This window comes from Terrapene carolina, unplaced genomic scaffold (genome assembly GCF_002925995.2).
Source record: "Terrapene carolina triunguis isolate 2854851 unplaced genomic scaffold, T_m_triunguis-2.0 Scaffold782, whole genome shotgun sequence".
In the NCBI taxonomy this organism is placed as follows: domain Eukaryota; kingdom Metazoa; phylum Chordata; order Testudines; family Emydidae; genus Terrapene; species Terrapene triunguis.
In genome coordinates, this window is record NW_020665133.1 from 193814 (window position 1) to 220677 (window position 26864).

Consider the following 26864-nt stretch of genomic DNA (forward strand, 5'->3'; position numbering starts at 1 on the left):
CACTGTTGACTCATATCCAGCTTCTCGTCCACTGTGACCCCTAGGTCGAAAAAAAATTAATTGACGACGTGCTTCATCTCAACTGGTTTCTATGAAGCAAGGTGGTAAATGTTTGGCCCCGATCGGGCTTCAGAAATGGTTCTTTTTTCATGACGAGCATGTCTGTCCAGCTATCAATCATGTTGTTTGCACCAAATCCCAAGCCATTTAAAATACGACTAATTTTAAGTTAAAGAGAAGTCATCTGCTCCAAATTCGCCATCAACTATCCATGCTACTGCATTCCTCTTCAATATCCTGGTTGTCTACGAAAGGTGCTGGTCCCCATATTCTAACAGTGCCATCATCGGAGGCACTGGCCATCATGGATGGAATCTGCGGGTTCCAGCTCACACAGTTAACTGTACGCGTGTGCCCAGTCAGCTCCGCGATTGGCAGTTCACTACGTTTGTGCCAAATATACACTTTGTGATCTTCACTGCCACTAGCGATGAAGTCTTCGTTATGGCCTCCAAAACACGAGTGAATTGTGTAAAACCCTTGTGTAACACCTTGATACATTCTCACTAAAACTCTGTCTTGCAAGTCCCATAAGTGAACTCCCTGAGTTGCTACATTTAACAAAGCTAATCTGCCATTTTTTGAAATAGTAAATGACATAATAGGCTGATCTTCTTGGACTATGTTCCTGTCTGTAAGGTCCTCAAAGTTATAACCCCGAATTCGCTGATGCGTGTCCGATGCCAGAACAGTCTTCCCGTCGCTCAAACACCAGAGGCATTGCACTCTCACCCCTTCCCAGGAGTCAAGGAGATTACCATCTAGATCACACTGATAGAACTGTCCACGCTGCCCTCCTGTTACAAAGCGTTTCCCATCTGGATTCCAAGCCACGCTGGTTAAACTGTCTTCATGAGATTGACTCATCTTTGTCCTCAGCTCCCCAGTTTGTACATTCCACAGCCAAAGCTCAGAGCAGTCATCTGGGCCACAGGCAACAAGATAGTTGTCATCTGGACTCCAAGTAATGTAAGAAACACCATATGCATGGCCTTCTAATGTTTTAAGCAATTTTAACTGGTGCGTATCTGAATCAACCTGCCATATAATAACAGTTGTGTCCTTTGATCCCGTTGCTAGTTTAGTTCCATCATTAGAGAATTTACAGAACCATACTTCATTACAGTGTTCTGTAAGTATTTGCTGTGTGTAACATGGGAACTGTTTCCTACTACAAACATGGTCTATAAGCAGTGACACAGAATCTAGACTGTTATCTAGTTTGGTATTATGATAGAGGCACCGGTCTCGTTGTAGCTCCACAGCCTGATGTAGTAGATTCTGTAAACGCCTTGGGGGAAGCATCACTGACGGCGGTAGGTATGTCTGGAGTTTGTCCAAAAGTTTAGATCTGGAAGCTGTTCCTTTTCCTTCCCATTCTGCTTTTGCACGCAAGTCTTCTGCATGACTACACATCAGATACCCACTGAGGACATGAATGCGATCCGTATTGTATTTCAGTGGTGTCAGTTCACAGCGTAGAACTTGAAGTGCCTCCAGGACCTTGCCATCCTCCAGGTATTCCAGGTACTTCTGCTGTAGCAGCAAGAACTTCATCCTCACAATTGCATGAGGAGAATGCACCAAAGGCTTAAGTTCATTCAAGTCGTTCTCAGCCTTATCCCATTCTCCTTCCATGACATGATTGCGGAATTTGGTAGCAGAAGGATGTTCTAAACGACATCCTGACTCTTGCATGAGAAGATCAACAGTCTGGTTGAGGCCCAGCCCGTGGACGTGCTGCCCGATGAGCCGGATCACGTCCTCGTCGGACTGCGAGAGCCGCTTCTTCTTCTTCAGGGCGCTGCCGCCGCCTCCCCCCAGCTCCGCGGCGGCCGAGCCGGGCCCCCCGGCGGCCCGGACCCCGTTGTTGACGCTCTCATCCATATCTTTTTCCTTTTATGAATAAACCTTTAGATTTTAGATTCTAAAGGATTGGCAACAGCGTGATTTGGGGGTAAGATGTGATTTGTATATTGACCTGGGTCTGGGGCTTGGTCCTTTGGAATTAAGAGGACCTTTTTTCTTTTATTGAGGTATTGGTTTTCATAACCATTTGTCCCCATAACGAGTGGCACTGGTGGTGATACTGGGAAACTGGAGTGTCTAAGGGAATTGCTTGTGTGACTTGTGGTTAGCCAGTGGGGTGAGACCAAAGTCTTCACTGTCTGGCTGGTTTGGTTTGCCTTAGAGGTGGAAAAACTCCAGCCTTGGGCTGTAACTGCCCTGTTTTAGCAATCTGTCCTGAACTGGCACTCTCAGTTGGGTCCTGCCAGAACCAGCATCGTTACAGCTGGGTAGATTGTCAGGCTCAATGGGTAGTGATCAACAGCTCGATGTCTAGTTGGCAGCTGGTATCAAGCGGAGTGCCCCAGGGGTCGGTCCTGGGGATGGTTTTGTTCAACATCTTTATTTATAATCTGGATGATGGGATGAATTGCACCCTCAGCAAGTTTGCAGATGACACTAAGCTGGAGGGAGAGGTAGATACACTGGAGAGTAGGGATAGGGTCCAGAGTGACCTAGACAAATTGGAGGATTGGGCCAAAAGAAATCTGATGAGGTTCAACAAGGACAAGTGCAGAGTCCTGCACTTAGGAAGGAAGAATCCCATGCACTCCTACAGGCTGCAGAATGACCGGCTAAGCGGCAGTTCTGCAGAAAAGGATCGGGGGATTACAGTGGATGAGAAGCTGGATATGAGTCAGCAGTGTGCCCTTGTTGCCAAGAAGGCCAACAGCATATTGGTCTGTATTAGTAGGAGCATTGCCAGCAGATCAAGGGAAGTGATTATTCCCCGCTATTTGGCACTGGTGAGACCATGCCTGGAGTATTGTGTCCAGTTTTGGTCCCCCCACTTCAGAAGGACAGAGTCCAGCAGAGGGCAACGAAAATGATTAGGGGGCTGGGGCACACGACTTACGAGGAGAGGCTGAGGGAACTGGGGTTATTTAGTCTGCAGAAGAGAAGAGTGAGGGGGGGATTTGATAGCAGCCTTCAACTACCTGAAGGGGGGGTTCCAAAGAGGATGGAGCTCGGCTGTTCTCAGTGGTGGCAGATGACAGAACAAGAAACAATGGTCTCAAGTTGCAGTGGGGGAGGTCTAGGTTGGATATTAGGAAACTCTATTTCACTAGGAGGGTGGTGAAGCACTGGAATGGGTTACCTAGGGAGATGGTGGAATCTCCATCCTTAGAGGTTTTTAAAGCCCAGCTTGACAAAGCCCTGGCTGGGATGATTTAGTTGGTGTTGGTCCTGCTTTGAGCAGGGGATTGGACTAGATGACCTCCTGAGGTCTCTTTCAACCCTAACAGTATATGATCATGACTCATATGATTCTTAGAATAGGAAAAAATAATAGAGAAGAGTTCCTAAAACCTTTAGGTCTATTTAAATAATATGTTAATACCCTTCTAGCATCTAAAGTATTCAACTCAGATGGCCCTTTATTAGCATGCAGCTTTGGAAAAAACACTTGTAAATTAACTGTCTGATTGACAAGAAACTTGGAAACTATTTTTGGTAAAAACCTGGTATCAGGTATAAGAACCACCTTGTCTTTATGAAAAATAGTAAGTGGCAGGTCTGCCATCAAAGCATGCAATTCTCTGATCCTGCTGGCTGCTGTTACAGCAACAATAGAGAAGTAAAATATAGATCACTGTGCTACCTGAACAACTTTCCCCTTTACATGAGGAAGGAAAGGTCTAAGAGCTGTGCAAATGGCCCTTACTTCTAAAATGTTTAGAAGCCAATTCCTTTCCCGAGGTGCCCAGCTGAGCTCCCCACCCCTTGTTCGAACCATCACAGGTTATTGTGCTGGGGGGCAGAAGAGCTGAACAGCCCCACTAAAGGCATCTGCCCACCGCCCCGCATCAACTCATTTCAATGGCCCATCCCATTCCCAGCATGCCCCGCGCTCACCCTGGCCCCGTCCCAGCATGTTCTGCGCAATCTCCGGAACCCTATCCCAGCATGCCCTGCGATCCCAGGGTCTGGCCGACTCATGCCTGAGGGGCCGCGCGGGGCGCCCCTCTCTGCCTTCCTGAGGCTCCCCCCACCCCGGGCCGGCAGCGCTGCAGGTTCCCCGCGGAGAGAGGCGGGAGGCCTGGCTCAGTGCCGCTCGGATGGTGCCGTCCGCGCAGGCAGCGATCGGGCAGTCCCGGCCCGTGGGGTCCTCGGCGGGGCGCGGCGCGGCGGGCCGTGCGTTGCGCTCCACGTGGGGAAGCTGGGAGCAGCCGCCTCCAGACCCAGAAGAGCCGGCGGGCGGGCGGGAGCGCGGCCGCTGCTGAGCCGGAGCAATGGGCGGCCTGGAGAAGAAGAAGGTACTGGCGCGGGCCACGCGGGGCGGCTGCTGCTCGGACTCGCCCCTCCCCGCTGCCTGGGACCCGTCGCGGGCTCGTTCCCAAGCTCGCGTCTCTCCGGTGCTACCTTAGAAAGCTGCTGCGCAGGGAACGAGCGGAGCGTGGTGTCCCCGCGGGGGCCCTGGGCTGGACTCGGTCGCCTCCCGAACGTGCCAGCAGCGCCTCGGTCCCGGTCTCCGGGCGGGCGGGCCTGCCCCGCTGTCCCTGGTGCGCCCCTTTCTGTGCAGGCAGGAGCGCAGCGCAGGGCACGTGCTGGCACCCGGTAGCCACGGGAGTGTCACTCCTCCACCCCCATTGCATTAGTGCGCTTCGTGGCAGCTGTTTGCCAATTCTTAAGGTGCCCACAAATCGCTCTCAGCTGGGGTGTCAGGGCACCTCGTGTAAATCCCTCTCTTGTCTCAGCTGCTGTGGGTTCCTCCTGCATGTCCCGCACACAGGAATAATCCATAGAATATTATTGCCATCAATAGATTCCTGAGATCCTAGGGATCTGTTCTCTAAAGAATCCCCAATTCGGAGGTGAGCATCTTTTTCTGTATCTCCAATCCTGTGTGGATTAAACTGCTTAATACCTATGCTGAGTTACTCACCTCATGGTCCCTGAATCAGTCATTAGTTTTCCTTGTGCTCAGTGATCCCAATTCAAGGACACTTCTGTCCTCTGTGCTGCTAATGAATCTTTGTCCTTGTTTTTTCCAAAGTACGAGAGGGGATCTGCCACAAACTACATCACTAGAAACAAGGCCCGGAAGAAACTACAGCTGAGCCTTGCAGACTTCAGGTAAGGAATGGCTTAGTGTTTCCAAGTGAGGTTAGTGATGCTGAAAGATGCTGAATTGTCAGCCTTGGATATTGACTTATTCTGTTCACGTGTAACGTGACATACAGTGCAAGAGCTGTCCAGCCTCCTTTGCCAATCTGTGATAGTCCTGCCCTGCAGGGTTTCTCTTCTAGAGGCGAGAGGGGGTTCCATTTGCTTATGTATATATAGGTTGCTCCTCTCAGCCAATTCAGTCTTTTGCCTGTGTTAAGGTTGCTAGTAAGCATATAAAGAGATGTGAGTGTCTGTTCTTAGGGCTTGTCCACACTGGCACTTTACAGTGCTGTAACTTTCTCGCTCAGCGGTGTGAAAAAACACACCCCTGAGTGCTGCAAATTTCAGTGCTGTTACGTGCTAGTATAGACAGCGCACCAGCACTGGGAGCTACGCCCCTCGTGGAGGTGATTGCCGCAACTACACAAGCCATGGTAGCGCTTTAATGTTGCCAGTGTAGACAAGCCCTTAGTGAACTGTTTACAAAATCACTGTTCTTCTACTCTTTTTTGCACATACCTGGGGCTCAAACTTTAGATCCTCCCGAAATTGAACTCAGCTGCTCAGAATCTATCTCAGCTAGTACATGGTACCCATTCTCTGTGGGGGAAGCAATATTGGAAAATTATTAAGAGTAAAACTTGTAACTCCAGGTTGGCCAAGCCCAAGTGATGCACCAAAGAGATTCAAATCCCCATGTGTTGCATTGGGAAGCATGTAGACGTGTACATAAGGCCATGTCTATACTACAAGCTTTGGTCAATGCAAGTTATGTTGGCATAAAGACACTTCAGTTGTATACTTATCTCCTTGTGTCAGTGTGACAGATTTTTGTTATGAATTTGCTTGGGCTACGGTTGATTAGGCTGGGCCATAGGATTTTTTTTAGAGAGGAGATGACGAAGCACACCAAGGGTTTAAGTTTTAAAGCTTTATTAATAAAATAATAAAATACAGCAGAGAGTGCTGGGAACGCTTTTATGTTACTTAGGAGAAGAAAGAAAGCATTAGAGCCCCAAGCCCTAACCCACTTTTATACTTACATACGCATTAGCCTAAAACTGGCTAGGCCTGGGTGTCACGTAAGAAGAGGAGGGGGAGGGGTGGACGGGAGTTTCTGCCCTGGGCCCAGGTTGTTTGGGGAATTTGCTGTAATTTTTGAATTGCTTTAGCTTTTGGGAAGGTTTTTAAGTTTTGGGGTTTTTTGGGGGGGGGGGGGGTTGTTTAGGGCCCTTTGTGTCTGGTGCTTTTTGTACCAGTTTTAATTATTTTGCAGTTGGAAAATCCACTGTGGGGCTATTGTCATGCAAGTGTGCAGGGCCCCTACTACTTAGGACTGTGACTCTCGGCAATGTGCAGGACATAGTGGATGGCTTTGCAGCAATGGAGTTCCTGATCTGCGGTGGAGTCATAGGGATATATGCGTGCCATCTGTTTTGGCACTAGACCACCTTGCCACAGAGTACATTAACAGAAAGGACTACTTTTCTATGGTTGTGCAAGCACTGTGGATCACTGGGGACACTTCACTGACATCAGTGTAGGCTGGTTCACGGAAGGGGCATGACACTTACGGGTTTAAGAACACAGGACTGTTCATAAAGTCACAAGCAGGGACTTCCTTTCCTGACTGGTGGATTGCCATTGGTGATGTTAAAATGCCAATAGTGATCCTAGGTGACCCAGCCTACCCTTTACTTCCCTGGCTTATGAAGTGGCCACTGGCCACCTCAACAGCATCAAGGGGAGATTCAACTACCGGCTCAGCAGGTGCAGAATGACAGTTGAATGTGCTTTTTGATTGATTGAAGGGACATTGGTGATGTTTACTCACAAGATTAGATCTGTGTGTGTGAGGGGCGGGAATTCCCAATGGTGGTAGCTGCCTGCCATGTCCTGCATGATATCTGTGAAGTAAAGGGGGTGGAAATTGCTACTGGGATGGAGGGCAGAGGTGGACTTCTGTCGGCTGAGTTTGAACAAGGGCTATTAGAAGAGCTCAACAGGGAGCTATATGGCTCAGGGAGAATTTGAAAGTGCACTTTACTCCTGGGGGAATTCTGCACCATTGTGCATGTGCAGAATTTATGGGCCGTGCAGAATTTTTTTTTTCCTCTGCAGAAAATACATTCTGATGGAGATGTGCTGCAGTTACACTTTTTGCCCACCAGGGGCTGCTGTGACGCCAGGACAGAGAGCTCCCACCCAAACCCAACAACCCTCCACATTCACACCCAGGTCCCTTCCCAGCAATTACTTCCCTCTCCCTTAGCTTCTCCGTTACCCCTGACTCCCTCAAGCCTTTGCATTGCTTCAGAGGGGTGCGGGAAATATGGTTCTGTATTGTAGTTTAAAGGAATTATTACTCCAAGTTCTCTATTAATCTGCCTAGTAAGAAATCTATTTGTCAAAAAACATTTCCTGAATCTTTTTGTTGTCTGTATTGTTACAGACATACTTCCCAAAATAATTGAAACTGATGTGATTATCTTGTGTTATTTTGACAAATAAAATTTGCAGTTTTTCAATTTTTTGGTGCCAAATTCCCCCAGGAGTAGCACTTTAACAGTGAGCCACAGTAATGTGTTGTGGTGTACTGTGCTCTCCCTGGCCCTGCTATTTTGGGGCCTCTTAGGAACTGTGTGGTGCTTGATGTACATCAATGAATATAACATTGGCAATGCACCTATTAATTTTGCGGTGCATAGTGTACATTTGTGTGTCACTGATCTTATGGGTTGTGTCCCACTGTGTACAGTAACAAGTGGGTGCTTTCAGAACTGCTAGGCACTTTGCAGCATATGCTGTGAACGAATAAAGATGAATTAGTTTTCCAAATAATATAACTTTATTCAGTAACAATACCAGTGCAAAAAAAGTCTGTGTGATTTAAAAGCAAATACAATAAAAACTTACTGTATTAAAGGAACAGAACATAACAAGGTGAAAGAACATTTTGGTTGCACACACTGATGTGTGAGAGCCGCGGCTGCTGTATATGTGAAGCTGTCGTTGTCCTTAATGTGGAGTGGCAGGGATGGGGATGCGACCCCTGATGCTACCTGCAATGACGGGGGGTGGGGCTATAGGAGGTTCTGTAATGGAATTCTCCATGGACTGCAAAGGGAGGCGAGCCTGTGGTAGTTGAACCACAGAATCTGCAGCATTTGTGTTTGCTGCTGCAGAAGCCCCATTATGTCCTGGTGAATCTCTCTCTCCTTTTCCTGCTGGGCCTCCTGGGCCTTTCTCCTCTCTGCTTTTTCCTTCTCCAGGCGGTCTGCAATATTCACCCTCCAGGCCCTGTGCTCACAGTCTGATAGCTGCACTGGCTTGTAGGATCTCGCTGAACATGTCATCCTGAGTTGTCATCTTTCTCCTCTGGTTCAGGTGCTCCACCCGCGTGTAGAGGGTAAATCCCTCAAGGCTGCGATGTCAGCAGCTACAGATACAGCACACAGACGTGCCATTGTCAGTATAGTCCCAGCAGAAAGCGAAAGTTAAGATTCAAAAAACCATTGGAAGAGAATTGCAGAGTCTCTCCATGAAAATTTTATTGAGATCTCTCAGGAGGATTCGAGGGACATAAATAAACAGCTCCACATGCCTCTCCTCCCCCTTTCCTAATGCTACAGGGCAGCGGTTCTCAAACTGGGGTGGCGGGGCTTGGGCTTCGGTTCCCCCTCCTCGGGTCATGTAGTAATTTTTGTTGTCAGAAGAGGGTTGTGGTGCAATGAAGTTTGAGAACACCTGCTACAGGGAAATGAAAAGCAGATGACGCTACCTCTCTTCATTGTACTGCTACCTTCCTAGTACGAGTAATTTAACAAAAAGTCGGTAGCTGTAGCCGCTGTGAGGGCGCCATCTCTGTAATGGGAAATATATTTACGCACCTACCTGAGGATCCTTCCCTTGCATTAAGCTCGACTGACTCGACTGTGGTGGAGTCTCAAACAGGTCCTGGCTTGTGGCATAGTTGGACCCTCCCTCTTCCCCAGCCACATGTCTCGTCCTCCTTCACCTCCTCTTCGTCTTGGCTGCTCATGCCAAGGTCCTGTGACTCGGGCGCCATGGAGTTATCCACTGTGGTTTGTGGGGTGTTGGTATCTCTGTCAAGTATAGAATGAAGCTCTTCAGGTCTGCGGCTTGGCGTCTGATTGATTGTTGGCCTTTTTGGCCTTCTGGTATGCCTGACACAGTTTCTTTGCTTTCACTTGGCACTGCTGCTGGTCCCTGTTGTACCCTTTCTCCTGCATCTCCCATGCAATCTGCTCATAGATGTTTACGTTTCTATGGCTGGTCCATGTCTGTGGCTGTGCCACTGTAAGATCTCTAGTATAGACATAGCTTCAGCCTGTGACACAGGTGTATTATATTCTTGGGAAAGTGCCTTGAGTAGCACAGCTGTCTTAAAAGGGGTTTGAATCTTTATTCTGAAAGACTGCACACGATGACTTAGGCAGTGCTTTACAGATCCTGCTATAAACAGTTATGAGAGAATGACTGCTGGGCCCAGTGCTGCTTTACATTGTTTGGAGTGTAGCCTTGAGTAGCACGTTCCAAACTGTACTACTGCTCTGTATGCTGCAATGCTGTGTATTGCGACTTAGCACAGATCCTGCAAAGTCTGTCACAGGGAATGTCCCAAACCACTTTCCAAATCAAACATTAGACCCATGCAGGGGGTGGGCTTGAGTATTTCCTGGTTTTCAGAGGTTTCTTTACCGCCCACTGTCCACCTTGTGGAAGGGCACGAGGCCTCACTAGGCCACCTTAACTCTCTATTAATAAAGTTTGGTGGCATTCAATTAACAAAGCCCTCCAAACAGCTTTCACCTGATAAACTTCTGCAGTGCCTGGCCTGCAGTGGCTTGGAGGTGAAAGGCTCTGCATCCCGTTACCAATGCCTTGAGCCACCCAGTGTCTTTGTATGATTTCTGATCTCCTCTGTGTCTGTATTATAGGCGTCTGTGTATCCTGAAGGGGATCTACCCCCATGAGCCCAAACACAAGAAAAAGGTGAACAGAGGCTCCACTGCTGCCCGGACCTTTTACCTCCTCAAAGACATCAAGTTCCTCCTTCATGAGCCCATCGTCAACAAGTTCCGGGAGTATAAGGTAGGCTGGGAGGCCCAGGGCCAGCTGAGCCCTGCAACTTATATTAGCTCTGTTCCATTTGAAAGAGACATTCCTCTACCACCACTCTACATACAGGCTCTGGAGCTCCTGACCTCCCTTGCATGGGCTGCTGTCCACCTCCCACTCGGTGGTGCATGTTCCTAACGTGCCATGGCTCTTGGGGCTGCTCTTGTCATGGGCAGTCTGGGCTTTGGAAACCAAAGGAGGCAGGCATCAGCTGCTGTGTGTGACTTCTTAGGCTGGTGGCCTGGTAGAGTGGGAAGCTGCTGATCTGGGAGTAGTCTGTTGCTGTGCTTGTTAACATGCCACGGGACCTTTGCTTAGGATTTTAGGTCCGCGTGAAGAGATGCAGCCCTAGCGGTGGGGCACTTAAATCAACACTAGAGAGCAATAATGGGCTTTGACTCTGAGTGGGTGGAGGTGCCTGGTTTGTTACTATGAGCTGAAGGGCAGAGCAGCATGATCCAGTGAAGAGAGTAGTGGACTGGGAGCCAGGACTCCTGGGTTCTTTTCCCCTGCTCTGCTCCTGACTTTCTGGGTGACCTTAGACAAGTCCCCTTAGTCCTCTCTGCCACTGTGTGACACGGTGGTGTGCTGTGAGAAGGCAGGTTTTGAGGCCTTTTTCCTGTTGGGTCTGTTAATCTGCATACACTGTGCTGTAAGGGAGCCTTTGGCAGTGATGGGAATGTGCTGCATGCCTTGACCTGAAGTGTGATAGGTGCAGGAAGTGGTCACATGATCACATTCCCTTGTATCAACCCTCTGGCCTCTCTGTCTCTGCTGCAGGTGTTTGTCCGAAAACTCCGGAAAGCGTACGGGAAAAGCGAGTGGAATACCGTGGAGCGGCTGAAAGATAACAAGCCCAGCTACAAGCTTGACCACATCATCAAGGAGAGGTGAGGCGGAGGCTGCCAGGGCTGGGACACCGATAGCATGGTGTGAAGCAGCCCTGTTGCTGTATAGCAGATAAGGTAACCATGTAGGCTGTCTGGAACTTAGAAGGTTTATTCTGATTAGTGAGAATCCATCCGAGCAAGCAGCTGGACCAGGGACTGTCACGCCCCCGAGCAGTAGGGCTTGTACCTGGGACACTGCTTGGACTTGACTCAGGCAGCCTCTTTCAAGCATCCAATCCCACGACTGCAGCTCATGTAACTGACTTGTTCCAAGATAGAATCATAGAACTGGAAGGGACCTTGAGAGGTCATCTAGTCCAGTCCCCTGCACTCAAGGCAGGACTAAGTATTATCTAGACCATCCCTGATAGGTGTTTGTCCAACCCCCAATGATGGAGATTCCGTAACCTCCCTAGGCAATTTATTCCAGTGCTTAACCACCCTGACAGTTAAGAAGTTTTTCCTAATGTCCAACCTAAATCTCCCTTCCTGCAATTTAAGCCAATTGCTTCTTGTCCTAGCTGCAGAGGTTAAGAAGAACAATTTTTCTCTCCTTCTTGTAACAACTTCTATGTACTTGAAAACTGTTATCATGTCCCCTCTCAGTCTTCTCTTCTCCAGACTAAACAAACCCAGTTTTTTCACTCTTCCCTCATAGGTCATGTTTTCTAGACCTTTAATCATTTTTGTTGCTCTTCTCTGGACTTTCTCCAATTTGTCCACATCTTTCCTGAAATGTGGTGCCCAGAACTGGACACAATACTCCATTTGAGGCTTAATCAGCGCAGAGTAGAGCGGAAGAATTACTTCTTGTGTCTTGCTTACAACACACCTGCTAATACATCCCAGAATGTTTACATGGTTTTTTTTTTTTTTTTTTTTTTTGCAACAGCGTTACACTGTTGACTCGTATTTGTGATCCACTATGACCCCCAGATCCCTTTCCGCAGTACTCCTTCCTAGGCAGTCATTTCCTATTTTGTATGTGTGCAACTGATTGTTCCTTCCTAAGTGGAGTACTTTGCATTTGTCCTTATTGAATTTCATCCTATTTACTTCAGACCATTTCTCCAGTTTGTCCATATCATTTTGAATTTTAATCCTATCGTCCAAAGCACTTGCAGCTTGGTATCGTCCGCAAACTTTATAGGTGTACTCTCTATGCCATTATCTAAATCATTGATGAAGATATTGAACAGAACCGGACCCAAAACTGATCCCTGCAGGACCCCACTCGTTATGCCCTTCCAGCATGACTGTGAACCACTGATAACTACTCTCTGGGAACGATTTTCCAACCAGTTATGCACCCACCTTGTAGTAGCTCCATCTAGGTTGTATTTCCCTAGTTTGTTTATGAGAAGGTGGTGCGAGACAGTATCAAAAGTCTTACGAAGGTCAAGATATACCACATCTACCGCTTCCCCCCATCCACAAGGCTTGTTACCCTGTCAAAGAAAGCTATCAGGTTGGTTTGACACGATTTGTTCTTGACAAATCCATGTTGACTGTTAATTGCCACCTTATTATCTTCTAGGTGTTTGCAAATTGATTGCTTAATTATTTGCTCCATTATCTTTCTGGGTACAGAAGTTAAGCTGGCTGGTCTGTAATTCCACCGAGTTGTCCTTATTTCCCTTTTTATAGGTGGGCACTATATTTGCCCTTTTCCAGTCTTCTGAAATGTTTCCCATCTTCCATGACTTCAAAGATAATTGTTAATGACTCAGATATCTCCTCAGTCAGCTCCTTGAATATTCTAGGATGCATTTCATCAGGCCCTGGTGATTTGAAGACATCTAACTTGTCTAAGTAATTTTTGACTTGTTCTTTCCCTATTTTAGACTCTGATCCTACCTCATTTTCACTGGCATTCACTATGTTAGACGTCCAATCGCCACCAACCTTCTTGGTGAAAACCGAAACAAAGAAGTCATTAAGCACCTCTGCCATTTCCACATTTTCTGTTATTGTTTTCCCCCCTCATTGAGTAATGGGCCTAATCTGTCCTTGGTCTTCCTCTTGCTTCTAATGTATTTGTAGAATGTTTTCTTGTTTCCTTTTATGTCCCTAGCTAGTTTGATCTCGTTTTGTGCCTTGGCTTTTCTAATTTTGTCCCTACATACTTGTATTATTTGTTTATATTCATCCTTTGTAATTTGACTGAGTTTCCACTTTTTGTAGGACTCTTTTTTTGAGTTTTAGATCATTGAAGATTCTCCTGGTTAAGCCAGGGTGGTCTCTTGCCATATTTCCTATCTTTTCTACACAGTGGGATAATTTGCTGTTCCTGTGAGTTGCATCGTTGCCTTTAAAACGTTTATAAACTGCTGCTTATGAGTTGAAGAGACAATGGGGCAAAGCAGGGTTGAGCCTGTGCAGCCTTAGTACAAGTTCCAGGGCCCAGGGGGCTGTGTGATACCTAGCAGGATGTCATGGGCTCCCCTTCTCTCCCTGAGTGGTGTTTTCAAAGATGATACTCAGAGCCACTCATAGAGGAGTGTGAACCATGCAGATGATCTGCCCAGTCACATGGTGACTGCAGTGAAACATGAAGGACGCACCCACCAACGTGCCGTTATCAGCAGAGCTGATCTGTGTTCTGGTGGTGCTTGGAGGCCTCAGCTGAGGTCAGGACCCCATTGTGCTAGGTGCTGTACAAACACCTAGTAAGAGATGGAGAGCTGACCGTCTACATAGACAAGACTGGCTGGGAGGGGAAACAGCCAGAGAATGGAAGATGCACGGCAGAGCCAGGAGTAGAACTTAGGTCTCATGACTCCCAGATCAGCGGCCTAGCCCAACCCCTTGTGGCCTCCCATCTCTCTTGGTAAGAGCTTTGTTGCAGGGCTTGTTTTGTGTGTGTAAAGCACCATGTTGTCTGATAGCGCTACTGGGCAGATTTTCAAAGGTCATTGGCACCGAACGATGCAGCAAGGTGCCTACTTTTGAAAACTGCCCTAGGTGCCTAAATACCTTTGAGACTCTGTCTCTCTCCTCCTGCTGATTGTAAAGATATCAGGGTACGGACAGTCACAGTAACACTGGTAGCAGTGCAGACCAGCTGGGCACTGGAGTCCATAGTAGATGTGGTGGTACCATAAACAGACCCGAGTGAGTGTTCACAAGCTAATGCCTGTGGCATGGGTTGGTGAAAGGTCCATTGTACACAATGCAAACACACACAGCATACGAGCCAGGGAGCCACAAGTGTTTGTACAAGTCAGGCAGAGGGAACATGATTTGTTATTGCACTAGTGAGCTTCCCAGGCTGTCTCCATCTCATTCCTCCCTACTGTGTGTTTCCTCTTTGCCACAAGTGTAGGTGTGCCTGGGGGGGCTTGTTGTTCACTACTGCCTGAACGGCACCAGAGTGGGTCTGGACTCTGACCCCCCCACTAGGGGGAGCAGTGTCTCTGCAGATCACATGGCTTTGTTGGCATCTGGTGCCAGCTGTGGTAGTGAGGCGCTCAGGGATGAAGAAGCCTGCTCTCTAGAACTGGTCTGAGGTGGCCCCAAACTTGGCTCACAGAGGCCACCCAGCAACTTTTGGAAGGCCCCAGTTTTTGGCCACTCCTGGGCTGGGTGCGAGTGCCGCCTTGTTAGCCGTGTGGGAGGATGCTGCTATTCGGAGCCCCCTCCTACTCTCACCGGGATTCTCTCCTGTGGCGGCTGCAGGTACCCGACCTTCATCGATGCCCTGCGGGACCTGGATGATACGCTGTCCATGTGCTTCCTCTTTGCCACCTTCCCGCGCACTGGCAAGTGCCATGTACAGACCATCCAGTTGTGCCGCCGGCTCACCGTGGAGTTCCTCAACTATGTCATTGCCTCCCGCTCCTTGCGCAAGGTGAGAGTACCCTGCTAGCACAGGCCCTTCGCCCACCTGGGTAGCACGGTGAAGGCATCGGCAAGAGGCGCCCTTTTGTGGCTGGCTGGGCAGTTGGGCTAAGAGATGTCTTTGGTTCCAGAGCATCTAGTCACCAACTAATGCTTGCCCTGAGAGTTCCCTTGGAGAAGTGGGCGAGAGGCCTTCTGCAGCAGGGCAACACTATGCTGTTGTCAGCTTGTGCTCTGGAAAAATTCACTCCCCGGATAGCGAGGGGTTAACGGATGTCAGTCTCCTGCCTAGTACAGATCTGAGAGCCTTGCTTACGCTGCTGGAGGGTGGTAGGGGCCTGAATGCATGTGGGATTCACAGTGTGCTAGCAAGGCTGTCTCCTTTCCTGCCAGCGGCCGTGCCCCCGCTTCCCCCCCGCCCCTTCTCTAGCTCCTCTCCCTTTGCTCTCCCGCCAGGTGTTCCTGTCTATCAAAGGGATCTATTACCAGGCCGAGGTGCTGGGGCAGCCCATCACCTGGATTGCTCCATATGCCTTTGCCCACGATGTGAGTACCGTCCGCTCTGCTCCTGTGTCTCTGTCCATCTCCCAACCTCCCTAAGGCCTGTGAATGAGATGGGGGGGCTCTAGTATCCCTCCATCAGTATGTGGGGGGGGTGTCCCAGGAGTGGGCAGAATGGCTCCTTGAAGCTGCTGTAGCTGAGCTGCCCCCCAGGGCCTGCATTGCAGCATGGCGCACGGTGGCCAGGACATCCTGGGGCCTGATGCCCAGGGAACCGTCTGAAACAGCCTCTCCCCTGCCCCTCTGGGGCACCCCTGCCTCTGGGTCAGAGTCACCACCTTGCATGCGCTAGTCAGCAGCCCTGGTGCTGGCTCATTGTTCTCCTCTTGGGCTGAAAATAATTAACTTTATTAAAGTTCAGAGAAGTAATTAAAGATTAACTGGGGCTGGGTGGCGAGTGGGATGGAAGGAGGAACGGAGCCTTCCCTAGCGAGCTCATCAGCTCCCAGACAGCTCTGGTTGGTGGAGACTCAAAGCTGGTCCCATCAGCGCATTGGGAAGCGGAGGTGGGGTGTCAGCCCTTGTCCTGGGGCCAGCGTCCCTCATTAGCTGCTAATTGTCTCCACACAGGCCAGGCAGACTGCACTGCTCTGTAGAGGTCAGAGCTGTCTCAGGGCAGTGTGGGGGATCCTTTGCTGCTCTCTGACTGCCCCCTGCCAGTGAAGGTGGGGGGAGTCTGTTGTGATCATCTTGACACAGAAGCTGGGATTTGTTTCCAGTTCAGTCGTGCTGGAGCTGGGACTTGGAGAGCAGCTGGGGATGGGGATGCTAGTGTCTGGGCTTCAGGAGGGGAGCCAGGCTGTTAGACTGCAAATGTCATCTTCTGGAAAATCTCCTTTATATGAAGGCTATGATGTGCTACGAACAGGACTGTCCTTTGCTGTGCAGGTTAGATGTGATATGAGGGTGCAATGGGCAGCGAACAGAGCAGGATCCTGCAGTGACAATGGGGTGATCATGTTGTCACGGACTTTTGATGCACATGCACAAGGGGGCAGAGTTAAGGCTGAATGGCCCCTGCTGTCCCCTGCTCGTCAGCATTTCACTTTGCCACTGGCTGTGTCTCTCCATACTTATCTGGCCCCCTGTTACCATGGCATCTGAGTCCCACAGCGCTGCCGAGAGGGCTCTCATCCTCATTGTACAGGTGGGCAGTGGAGGCACAGAGACTAAGTGACTTGCCTTAAGTTACAGGATGTTTGTTGCAGAGCAGGAATCGAACTCGGGTCTTCCCAAGACCAAGGTAGAACACTGGCCACTAGGTCATCCCTCTGGTTTTGCTCTAGTTATAGATTCATAGAGTGAAAGTCAGAAAGGATCACTATGATCATGTAGTCTGACCTGCTGTATGACACAGGCCGGAGAACTTCACGCCACGATTCCTGCATCAGGCTCAGAACTTCTGCCTGAGCTAGAGTATCTCTTTGAAGATCCTGCTCTCTTCCCCTTCTGACATGTCCTAGCAACCTCAATTTCTAGTTCCCACTGCCCCAGGAAGGTGTCTCTCTTCCCCCCCTCCAGCTATGTCTCTGCTGGGTTATTCATTTACTGGCTGGGGATCTGTATTGTACTCCTCCAGTTGACTGGAAATCAATGGCCTTTGCTGATCTTTAAGTCCCTCTGGGGCCTCCTGAGATCTGCCAGGCCCCTCTAGTCTGAGCAGCAGACAGTCCTGGAGATGCTGTACAGCCATCTCTAGCTGAACCTGCCCAATCCAGGGCTTTGGCTACAGGCACTCCTCCTGTGCCTTTCACTTTCTCTTGGTGATCCCCTGGAGGTGTCTCCACAGGTCATTGAACTGGAGTCCTACCTGTTAGTCGTGTGCTTTAAGACCAACCTCTCGTCCTCTTGTGGCTGCAGTTGCAGGTCTCTCTTGTGTGGGTTCCCTTGTTCTTTGGCTGCCCTGGGGTTCCCAGGGCAGCGTGTGGATGACATGCAGGCAGTGCCATGTAGGGACCTACTCTGATGCTAACGCATCACACCCTGTCCTGCTAGGGGACTGGGTGGGGGGGACTCTGCAGGCTCCCTCCCATCAGCCTTCAAGGACCTTTTCCCAAGGTTGTTACCTCCCTGCAGTGCCTGCTGAGAGCGCTTAATGAGCAGCCTGGAAATGGCTGGCCTGGGGCATGGAGGCAGCTCCTGTGAACGCTGGGTGAGGGGGATGAGTCTCTAATGCAGAGTCAGTGAGTTTCTTCCTGCCGTTGCCTGGAGATTGAGCTCTCCCTGGCTCACTGCAGCGGGAGCAGCCCCAGGCGGAGGGGTGGTGGGGGAGACAGCCCGGTTCAGCTCTGTGCTCCGGCTCTTGGGGCTGAGCACTTGCCAGGCAGACAACTCTCAGGCTTGTGTGCGCGGGGCGGGGGGGGTACAGTGGTGTTATCGGAGAGACCTAGGCATGGGAACTAGGGTTGCAGGGGTGCTGCAGCACCCCCAGGTTTCACTGTGAGACGTTGCTTTACAACGGAGGTCTCCCAATCTGTGCTGCGTGCCTCCCTAGGGGGTGCTGAGGAACATTTGGGGGGCGTGTAGCTTAGGCCTGGGTCAGCCCCAAGAGGGGTGGGGAGGGAGCGCCACCCAGCTCCACTCCTGGCCCCAGCCTGGCTGCTGGCCCTGGTTGCCAGTCCAAGGGCTCTGCTCCTGGCCCCGGTGCTGAGTATTGGCTCTGCTCCCAGCCCTGCGTGCGGGGTCCCATCTGCCATCAGCTCCGCGCCTGGCTATGAGCCTGGTCCCAGCTGCAGGACCCGTGCCTGGGGCTCTGCTCCCGCCCCCAGCTATGGTCCTAGCCAGGCCCCCCTTACCCCTGTCCACATCCTCCTCTCCCAGAGCCAGAGCCACTCTTGGCCCCAGCTCTGGGGGGTGCAGACAGGGATAAGGGGGGGAGCAAGGTAATTGGGGACCACTAGCTTTCAGCACCCCCACTGTAAAAAGTGTTCCAGTGCCACTGCTGAGGGACACAGAAAGGCAGAGACTTTCCCAGCCCAAGATCTTGCAGTGAGTCAATGGCAGACCTGAAAAGAGAACCCAGGTGTCCTGCGGCCTCCCCTTTAGAGAGCTGAACTCTCCTTCCCCCACCCCAAGCTGGTCGGGCAAGAATGGACCTTGCCTGGGCCCCTGTGTGTGGGGTGGGGGAGGTGCTGGTTATCACTGCTTCCCCCCTCCCCCCCCCCCCCAGCTCTGTTGATGCCCCTGGTTGACCTCCCACCGTCTCTTCCAGCACCCGACGGACGTGGACTACAGGGTCATGGCAACCTTCACGGAGTTCTACACCACACTGCTGGGCTTTGTGAACTTCCGCCTCTACCAGTCCCTCAACCTGCACTACCCCCCCAAGGTGAGGGACAGGGGGCACCGCCAGGGTTTACGAGCCCAGGCCCCTGGTACCAAGGGGAGAGGTGACTGTTGCATCAGGGCTGGGGGACCGCAGTGTGATCCAGGCTCTTCCCTTGCCTGGGTGCTTAATGTTGGGTGATCCTACTGGTGGGGCGGGAGTGCTGTGGGCAAGCACACCAGGGTCGGATCCTGCTGGAAGGGTGGTGACTGCCTGTGGGGTTGGGGAAGGGAGCAGCAGGATCATGCCAGACTCTGGCCTGCCTTCTCCCCTCTGTAGATTGAAGGCCAGGCTGAGGCAGAGCGGAAGTCGGAGGAGGGGCAGGCGTATGCCATGGACTCAGAAAGCTACATGGAGGTGAGAGGCCCTGCCTGGCATGTGGACCCTATATGACACCCTGGGGCTGTTTAATGGGCCCTGAGCCACATATCACCCCAAGCATGGACCCTGCCCCTCCCTGGGGGCTCCTGCATAGCTGGACACTCCCCAGCTGGCCCAGGGGTGGGGCGCAGACCCTGCCATTCTTGGCTGCCCTGGCTGGGGAGCTGGGCCCCTCTCCCTGATGCACTCGGTATTGTTTGTAGCCATGCAAATAAAAGGGACCTTGATCTCTGACGCAGGGGCTAGAGGGGAGCCATTCCCTGGTGCCATGCAACGGACCAGGTGCATTATGAGGCTTCTTTTGAGCCCTTGGGTATTGGCTGCAGCTGGAGGTGGGATAAGAAAGAGGACCCCCATAGGACCTACAGCCTGGGTCCTGCCCTGAGATCTTAACTACCTTTCCGAGCAGCCTCCCCCATACGAGGAGCTGTGTGAGACGCGTTGCTGGTCTTTCCCACTGCAGAAGCTGTCGGCTCTGAGTGCCAGCCTAGCCCGAGTGGTAGCGCCGAACCCAGAGGATGAAGTGCAGGTGGATGAGTTCCCCGTGGACGGGGTAAGAGCTCAGCAGATTGAATTTATCACTGCTCCAAGTCCCCCCACACCTCGAAGGAGGCTGGCAGGGCAGGGACAGCCACGAGGGAGGGGGCTCCCAGCTGTCCCTTTCCTTGTCTAGGGTTGGCATGTGGGGAGGGGAGGGCATGGCAGAGGAGCCTCTCACAGCACCTTGCTCTGTCCAGGAGAGTGCGGAGCAGGAGGAGGCGAGGAAGAAGGAGCAGGAGGCAGTAGAGAAGCAGAAGAAGCTGTTTGAGGGGCTGCGGTTCTTCCTGAACAGAGAGGTGCCTCGGGAGCCCATAGCCTTCATCATCCGGTATGTGCCGATCACACTCTTCCTCCCTCAGGGCAAGCCGGGGAGGGAGGATGCAGACCAGACTCCCCAAGGGACTGAACTGGGTGGGTGCCAAGTCCAGGAGTAAGTGGGAAGCAAAGGCAATATTAGTGATGGAGGAAGCCCATGAGCCGTCTGGAGACCTTCTAGCCATGAGAGCAGGATTAACCCAGGTGTGATGCTCCAGGGAGCCCTGCCCATGAAAGCTACCCAGCGAGGCTGGGGTGAACGGGGTCCCCGGAGCAGCCTTGAAGCCCGGCTGTGGCTGTGAGAAGGTGCTGTGGGCCCCTTGACAAGGCTGAGGGAGGGGATCTGCATTTCTGCTCCTCTTGGCAATCCAGGCTTATCCAGTCTTAGCCTCATGGGATGTCACCGTGTCCCTGCAAGTTTCCACTGCAAACGGTGAGGCCCCTGTGTCCCCCGCATGGGACGCTGTTCCCTGCCCCTCAGCTCATGCTGGGCCCTCCCTGCCCAGCCTGATTCACGGGTGTTTCTCATTGGGCAGGTGTTTTGGAGGCAGAGTGTCTTGGGATAAGTCCGTGTGCATCGGTGCCACCTACGATGTGAGGGACCCAACCATCACCCACCAGATTGTCGACCGACCCAGCCTGGAGAAACAGGTGATAGGCAGGTGAGCTCTGTGCCTTTGCCTGGGTGAGATCTGATCCTCTGCACAAGTGGCAGGAGAGACCAACTGACTGTCCTGCTCTGGAGCCATCCAGCCCAGCTCTTTGTCCTCAGTGTTTCTGTCCTGCTGCCCCTGGGCATCTGTCGGCTGACTTCAGTGCACTTTGAACCAGGCCCCTGTGAGGTGTCTGCCCCAGTCCCCTTCTGGTGTGCAAGTGGCTTGCTCCATGTTCTAGGGACCCTGCTGAGGGGGGTGTCACCCACTCACATCCACCTCCTCTTGGCTCTTCCCTCTCCTCCACTCCTCTCGCTGACTCCAGCCCTCTCCCCACCCTCCTAGGTATTACCTCCAGCCTCAGTGGGTGTTCGACTCGGTCAATGCCAAGATGTGCCTCCCGGTGGCTGATTATTTCCCTGGCGTGCTGCTGCCCCCGCACCTCTCGCCCTTCGTTTCGGAGAAGGATGGGGACTACATCCCGCCTGAGAAGCTGAAGCTGCTGGCCCTGCAGAGGGGCGAGAACCCAGGTAATGGGGAGGCCAAGTTCCTAGAATCCGGCCAGCTTTCCCACCTTAGGCATCCTTCACCTCCCCCTGGGTGGTGGTCCCTCCCTCCTTTTGCCTCCCCGTCCCAGTTTACCAACTGGTCCTTTAGGAGCACAGACCTGGGAAACATGCACCCGGGCTGTCTGCCAGCCCATCCAGGCTGGTTCTTCATTCTCTGATTAGGGTCAGAATCCTGAATGGTAACTCTGCTCTCTTGCCTTCTCTAGCAGAAGAGAGCGGAGAGGAGGAGGAGGATGACAGTGATGAAGATGATGATGAAGGCTCAGAAGGAGAAGAGCACTCTGAAAAGGAAGATGAAGGGAAACTGAAGAAGCTGGAAGAGCAGCGATCCCAGGGAAAGGTACCGTGCATAGCTATGGAGCCAGCGTGCCCTGAAGGGGACATCCCCATTGTGGTGCAGCTCTGGTCACACTCCGTGCCTCCCCGTCTTAGCCCTCCACTGGGTAGCACCTGCTGGAGGCAGGTTGCCGTATGGTTTCTGTTCTGAGCCCCCTGCTCAGCTGTGCAGAACACTCTCCTTTGACTCAGTCTCTGCAGGTGATGTCCCTTTCTGAGAGAGCAGGGGCTGGGCAAAGGACTTGGAGCTTGAGGTTGATTTTTTTTGTTTTTGTTTTTTAAATAAATTCACTCCTTAATCTTTGATGGGGCTCCTGCAGAATGTGCTGGGGTCTGGGCCTGGTCTGGCCAGTCTTTATCCAGGGCTAGCACCTGCCCTTAAATCCAGACCACTCTTCTCCAGCCCCACTGAAATCTGCATAGTGATTATGCACAGCAAAACCCATTGCTACACGCGCAAGTGCGTAGTCAAGACGCTGTGTGTACTCATGGGAGGTTGGAGGGGACAGGTCCCCCTCTGTGCCAGTCCACAGAGGACAGGAGTCTGCACAGCCCCAGCTAGGGAACATTGGCTCAAGCAGTAGCTGCTCATGCTTTTGACTCTGGAGGTCCCTGGTTCAATCCCTGGTATGTTGGACAAATGTGTTCTAGGGACGTGTGTACACATTGTCTGAGGAACCTTGAAAGTTCCCCCAAGCCAGACAGTGCCGTGCTTTCTTCTCTACTTTTTTTTAGAAAAAGTAAGGAAACGAATTGCAAAAACCTGTTAGTGCAGTGCTGAGGGAGCACAGCTAAAGTTTCTGCTGCTGGTGGTGCTGGGCACATGCCCTCTTTCCCATGACAGTCTCTGCCTTAATTCCTGTGGGTGGTAGCTCTGAGCACATCCAGGAGAGACCTTGGTGCATTCTCTGCCATTCGTAGAATCATAGAATATCAGGGTTGGAAGGGACCTCAGGAGGTCATCTAGTCCAACCCCCTGCTCAAAGCAGGACCAATTCCCAACTAAATCATCCCAGCCAGGGCTTTGTCAAGCCTGACCTTAAAAACCTCTAAGGAAGGAGATTCCACCACCTCCCTAGGTAACCCATTCCAGTGCTTCACCACCCTCCTAGTGAAAAAGTTTTTCCTAATATCCAACCTAAACCTCCCCAACTGCAACTTGAGACCATTACTCCTTGTTCTGTCATCAGGTACCACTGAGAATAGTCTAGATCCATCCTCTTTGGAACCCCCTTTCAGGTAGTTGAAAGCAGCTATCAAATCCCCCCTCATTCTTCTCTTCTGCAGACTAAACAATCCCAGTTCCCTCAGCCTCTCCTCATAAGTCATGTGCTCCAGCCCCCTAATCATTTTTGTTGCCCTCCACTGAACTCTTTCCAATTTTTCCACATCCTTCTTGTAGTGTGGGGCCCAAAACTGGACACAGTACTCCAGATGAGGCCTCACCAATGTCGAATAGAGGGGAATGATCACGTCCCTCCATCTGCTGGCAATGCTCCTCCTTATACAGCCCAAAATGCCGTTAGCCTTCTTGGCAACAAGGGCACACAGTTGACTCATATCCAGCTTCTCATCCACTGTAACTCCTAGGTCCTTTTCTGCAGAACTGCTGCCTAGCCATTCGGTCCCTAGTCTGTAGCAGGGCATTACATTAATGGCACCTCGTTAGTGGGGTGCTAGCTCAGCACTCCGCCTTACCTGCATGCAGTTCTAGCTCACGCTCCCCCAGCTGCTCCAGGCTCGGCAGTGGGGTCCCCTCAGGATAGGGCCACCCTGCTGGGAAATGGGCAGCGCTGTCTGCAGGGCTGGGGGTGGAGTCCCTTGCAGTGGGTGCAGCAGGGGCTTCTGAGGTAACTGGCTCTCTTGTGCCCTCCCCAGAAACTGCCAGTGAGGGTGTCGGTGGGCACGGTGCGGCTGGAGGACAAGCAGCGATCAGCCCAGGAGGAGCAGAGCGAGGAGAAGCGTCTAGCCATCATGATGATGAAGAAGAGGGAGAAGTACCTCTACCAGAAAATCATGTTTGGGAAGAAGCGCAAAGTCCGAGAGGTATTGTGGCCGGCACTTCCTCCCCAGCTTGGGCTGAACCCCCCGGTCACTAGAGCAGGACTGTAGGCCTTAACACTCAGCCCTCTCCCACCACAAAGTGCACACTGGTGAAGAGAGGTGGGTTACCCTAACCGAGCCAGGCTGCAGCGAGTTCTAACTGGATGGAAATGACACAGCACTGGGAGAGTGGGGAGTGCTGCTTAACAAATGGGGAAACTGAGGCACAGAGCCAGTGACTTGCTCAGTGTACCAGGGAGGGTTGGAGCCTCCACGGTGATTTGAACAGTGTTGCTGACTCCCAGCCCTATGCTCAGTCTAATAGGCAATGCTGCCTCTCTATGGTGTATACAGAACAGGAGAAGCCACTGAGGGAGGATTGTGCATTCAGAGACTTGGGCCTGGGTTCAGCAGTGATGGAAATGATGGTGTAAACGTCTTGGGGAGGGGGGCTTTTTCTACAACACCTCCCCTGGCCCACTTGATCTGTAATGTACACCCACCCCGTACCTCGCCTCTGGACTTGGCCCTTGGAGCTTTCACCTGGGGCTTGCTGACATTGAATAAATGGGAGCAAGACTGAGCCTTTTGCTACTGGAGGCACTTCCGCCCTCTCCGCCCCCCAGAGCAGCTGAGTCCCTCCTCCTCCCTCCCACCCCCCCACAGTTTTCGCTGCCTGCCAGGGTGGGTGGAAGTCTAAGCCTGGTGCAGAGCCCTGGCCTGGGAGTCAGCGAGGTTAGGTCCCTGACTGGTCCTGGGGTGTCCCAGGGGGCCTGTGTCCATAGCAGTGATGTGTACCATGAGTCAGTATCTCTCTCCCCCGCCCCCCGCCCCCCCGAAAAAAAAAAAAGCTAGAGCTAGTGAGTGACTAACTGGCCTGTAACTAACTGGCCTGATCCAGCAACAGGCCCAGAGCTAGGGGTGGGTGGGCCTGGCCCAGAGGCTGAGATCGGGGTATGATCACCTCCAGTGTTGGAGGGGGTTCGAGTCTGGCTCTAGCATGACTTGTAACAGGCAGGGGGAAGAACTGTCAACCGTGTACAGGGGTTAATCTGGGTGGCTTCTCCCCCCCGCAGGCGACCAGACTTGCCGAGAAGAGGAAAGCTCATGATGCTGCCACAAAATCAGAGAAGAAAACCAAGAAGGTGCGACGGGAGTGACGAGGCTGTCGGGCTCTGCCCTCCCTCCAGGATTGGAGCTGCCCCTTGGCTCGGGAGACCTGCTTTCTAGGCTGTACCTCGGGCCTTCTCCAGGACAGGCCAAACTGAACAGAAGCCACCATCATCTGGCCGGCCGTGACCTTCATCTCTATCAATGCTCTGGGGACACTCCCATTACCATTTATCCCCTCTATTTAAAAACAAAACCAGCCTCTTCCCCCATCCTCCAGGACCCCATCCAAGGCGAGGCTGCGGGATCGTTCTTTGTCTGCTTCACCCGCTCCAATGCCAACAGGTCATGGGTGGGAGGGGGCAGTGGATATCCCCCACCTGGTCTCTCCTGGCAGAGCCTCCGGGTAGGCAGATGAGGAAAGGGAAGAATCCTCGTGGCTGCAGCAGATCATGGATGCAGCCAAAGGTCCCCAGAGAAGCCGAATGGCCTGTTAAGTGTCAGCAGCTCTGCCCAGGTCAGGGGAGGGGAGGCTGTGCCTGGTGCAGGCGAACATCTTGGGGCTCTGGGTATGGGTAAAAGCGGGACCCAGGGTGAGCTGACCCAGGCCCTGAGCTGGGGCTCCTCCAGCAGGCTGGGCACCTTGGAGCTTGCGGCAGGTGCTGCTCTCAGAGGGAGGGTCCCTTTGCTGCTTGCTTTGCAGGCTGGGGAATCCGCACCGTCCGTTGCAGCCAGGTTGTGGGGCCTCCTGGGAAAAGCTAGCCCCCTGCTCCTGAGCTCCCCTCCGCACAGGGGCTGGGGCCTGTAAATGACTGTGATTTTTACTGTATTTTAGTAAAGTCAACTTTCACAGCTGGCCTCCTGCATGGTCTGTCCCCTCCTGCTTGGTGCTGGCAGGGCTGGAGCAGTGTTTCAGGTGCCTGTTTTCAGACACTGCGGTGCCAACAGGATTAGATGGCATCTGAGCAGCAGGGTTGGGGATCTCAGAGGTGCCTAAATGTTGGCTTGAGGCACCTAAAGCAATCATTAGGTCTTGTCTATGCGACAGTGGCTGCGGCAGCACAGCCGCGGCACTGCAGCTGTAGCCCTCTAGCATAGACACTTCCTACATTGAGGCCAGGGGGCGGTCTGTGGCTGTACTTATTCCACCTCTCTGAGAGGCTGTATCGAGGTTGGTGGAAGAATTCTTCCATCACCCTAGCTGTGTCTGCGCTGGGTGTTTCGCAGCCCAGGGCAACGTAGCTGGGTCCATAAGTTTTAAGCGTGGGCCAGGCCTAGACAGGGCTGGCTCCAGGCACCAGCCAAGCAAGCTTGTGCTTGGGGCGGCAGAGTCTAAGGGGCGGCATTCCGTCCAATCCTAGGGCGGCACGGCTGCCCTATTTTTTTTTTTTTTGCTTTGCCTCCAGGTCTGACCGCCCTGCACCCTGGGGTTTTTTTTTTTTTTTTGCTTGGGGTGGGTGGCAAAAAAGTCAGAGCTGGCCCATGGCCTAGGTTCCTGTGTGGCTCTAGCCCAGAGATACCAAGTGACTGGCCCAAGATCCCACAGGCAGCCTAGCAAAGCAGGGCCTTGATTCAGGGTTTCAGTCCAAGACCTGCAGTGGGCCATCCTTCTCCATAGTCCCACTGTGTTAGTCCACTCTCAGGGCCCCACCCTGCTCTTTTGCTATACTTCTGCTCGTTAGTTGCAACACCGACTGCTCATTGACGTGGCAAATGGAACTGAGATAACTAAGTTAATCGTAACAGGCCTTTTGCAGGGTTTTTATTGGGGGGGGGGGGTGATCCACATGTTTATAGTGCAGTATTTGAGCTTTTAGGTGCAAAGAAAGGGAGAGAAGCAGTGGTGAGGAGTCACTGGTTTTATAATCCCTAGCTCTTATCAGCTCTCCAGCACTTTCAAAGAGGTCCATAGCATCCCCTT

The 26864-nt window shown here is 52.0% G+C and overlaps 2 protein-coding genes across 2 annotated transcripts; one reads left to right on the forward strand and one right to left on the reverse strand.

The window, feature by feature from the left end:
* Positions 1–97: 97 nt before the first annotated feature.
* On the reverse strand, positions 98–1928 carry LOC112123256 (WD repeat-containing protein 26). Its single transcript, XM_024221909.3, has one exon. It carries the CDS (start codon positions 1756–1758, stop codon positions 262–264), a length of 1497 nt encoding a protein of 498 aa, XP_024077677.1. The 5' UTR covers positions 1759–1928; the 3' UTR covers positions 98–261.
* A 2343-nt stretch (positions 1929–4271) lies between these two features.
* Positions 4272–24993, forward strand: PES1 (pescadillo ribosomal biogenesis factor 1). The gene is made up of 15 exons (XM_024201489.2): positions 4272–4385; positions 5126–5205; positions 10200–10353; positions 11161–11270; positions 14949–15120; positions 15567–15656; positions 18883–18999; positions 19276–19353; positions 19841–19930; positions 20115–20245; positions 20769–20894; positions 21231–21415; positions 21661–21794; positions 23669–23836; positions 24910–24993. The coding sequence occupies exons 1-15, from the start codon at positions 4362–4364 to the stop codon at positions 24991–24993; spliced, it is 1743 nt and encodes a 580-aa protein (XP_024057257.1). The 5' UTR covers positions 4272–4361.
* The last annotated feature ends 1871 nt before the right edge of the window (positions 24994–26864 follow it).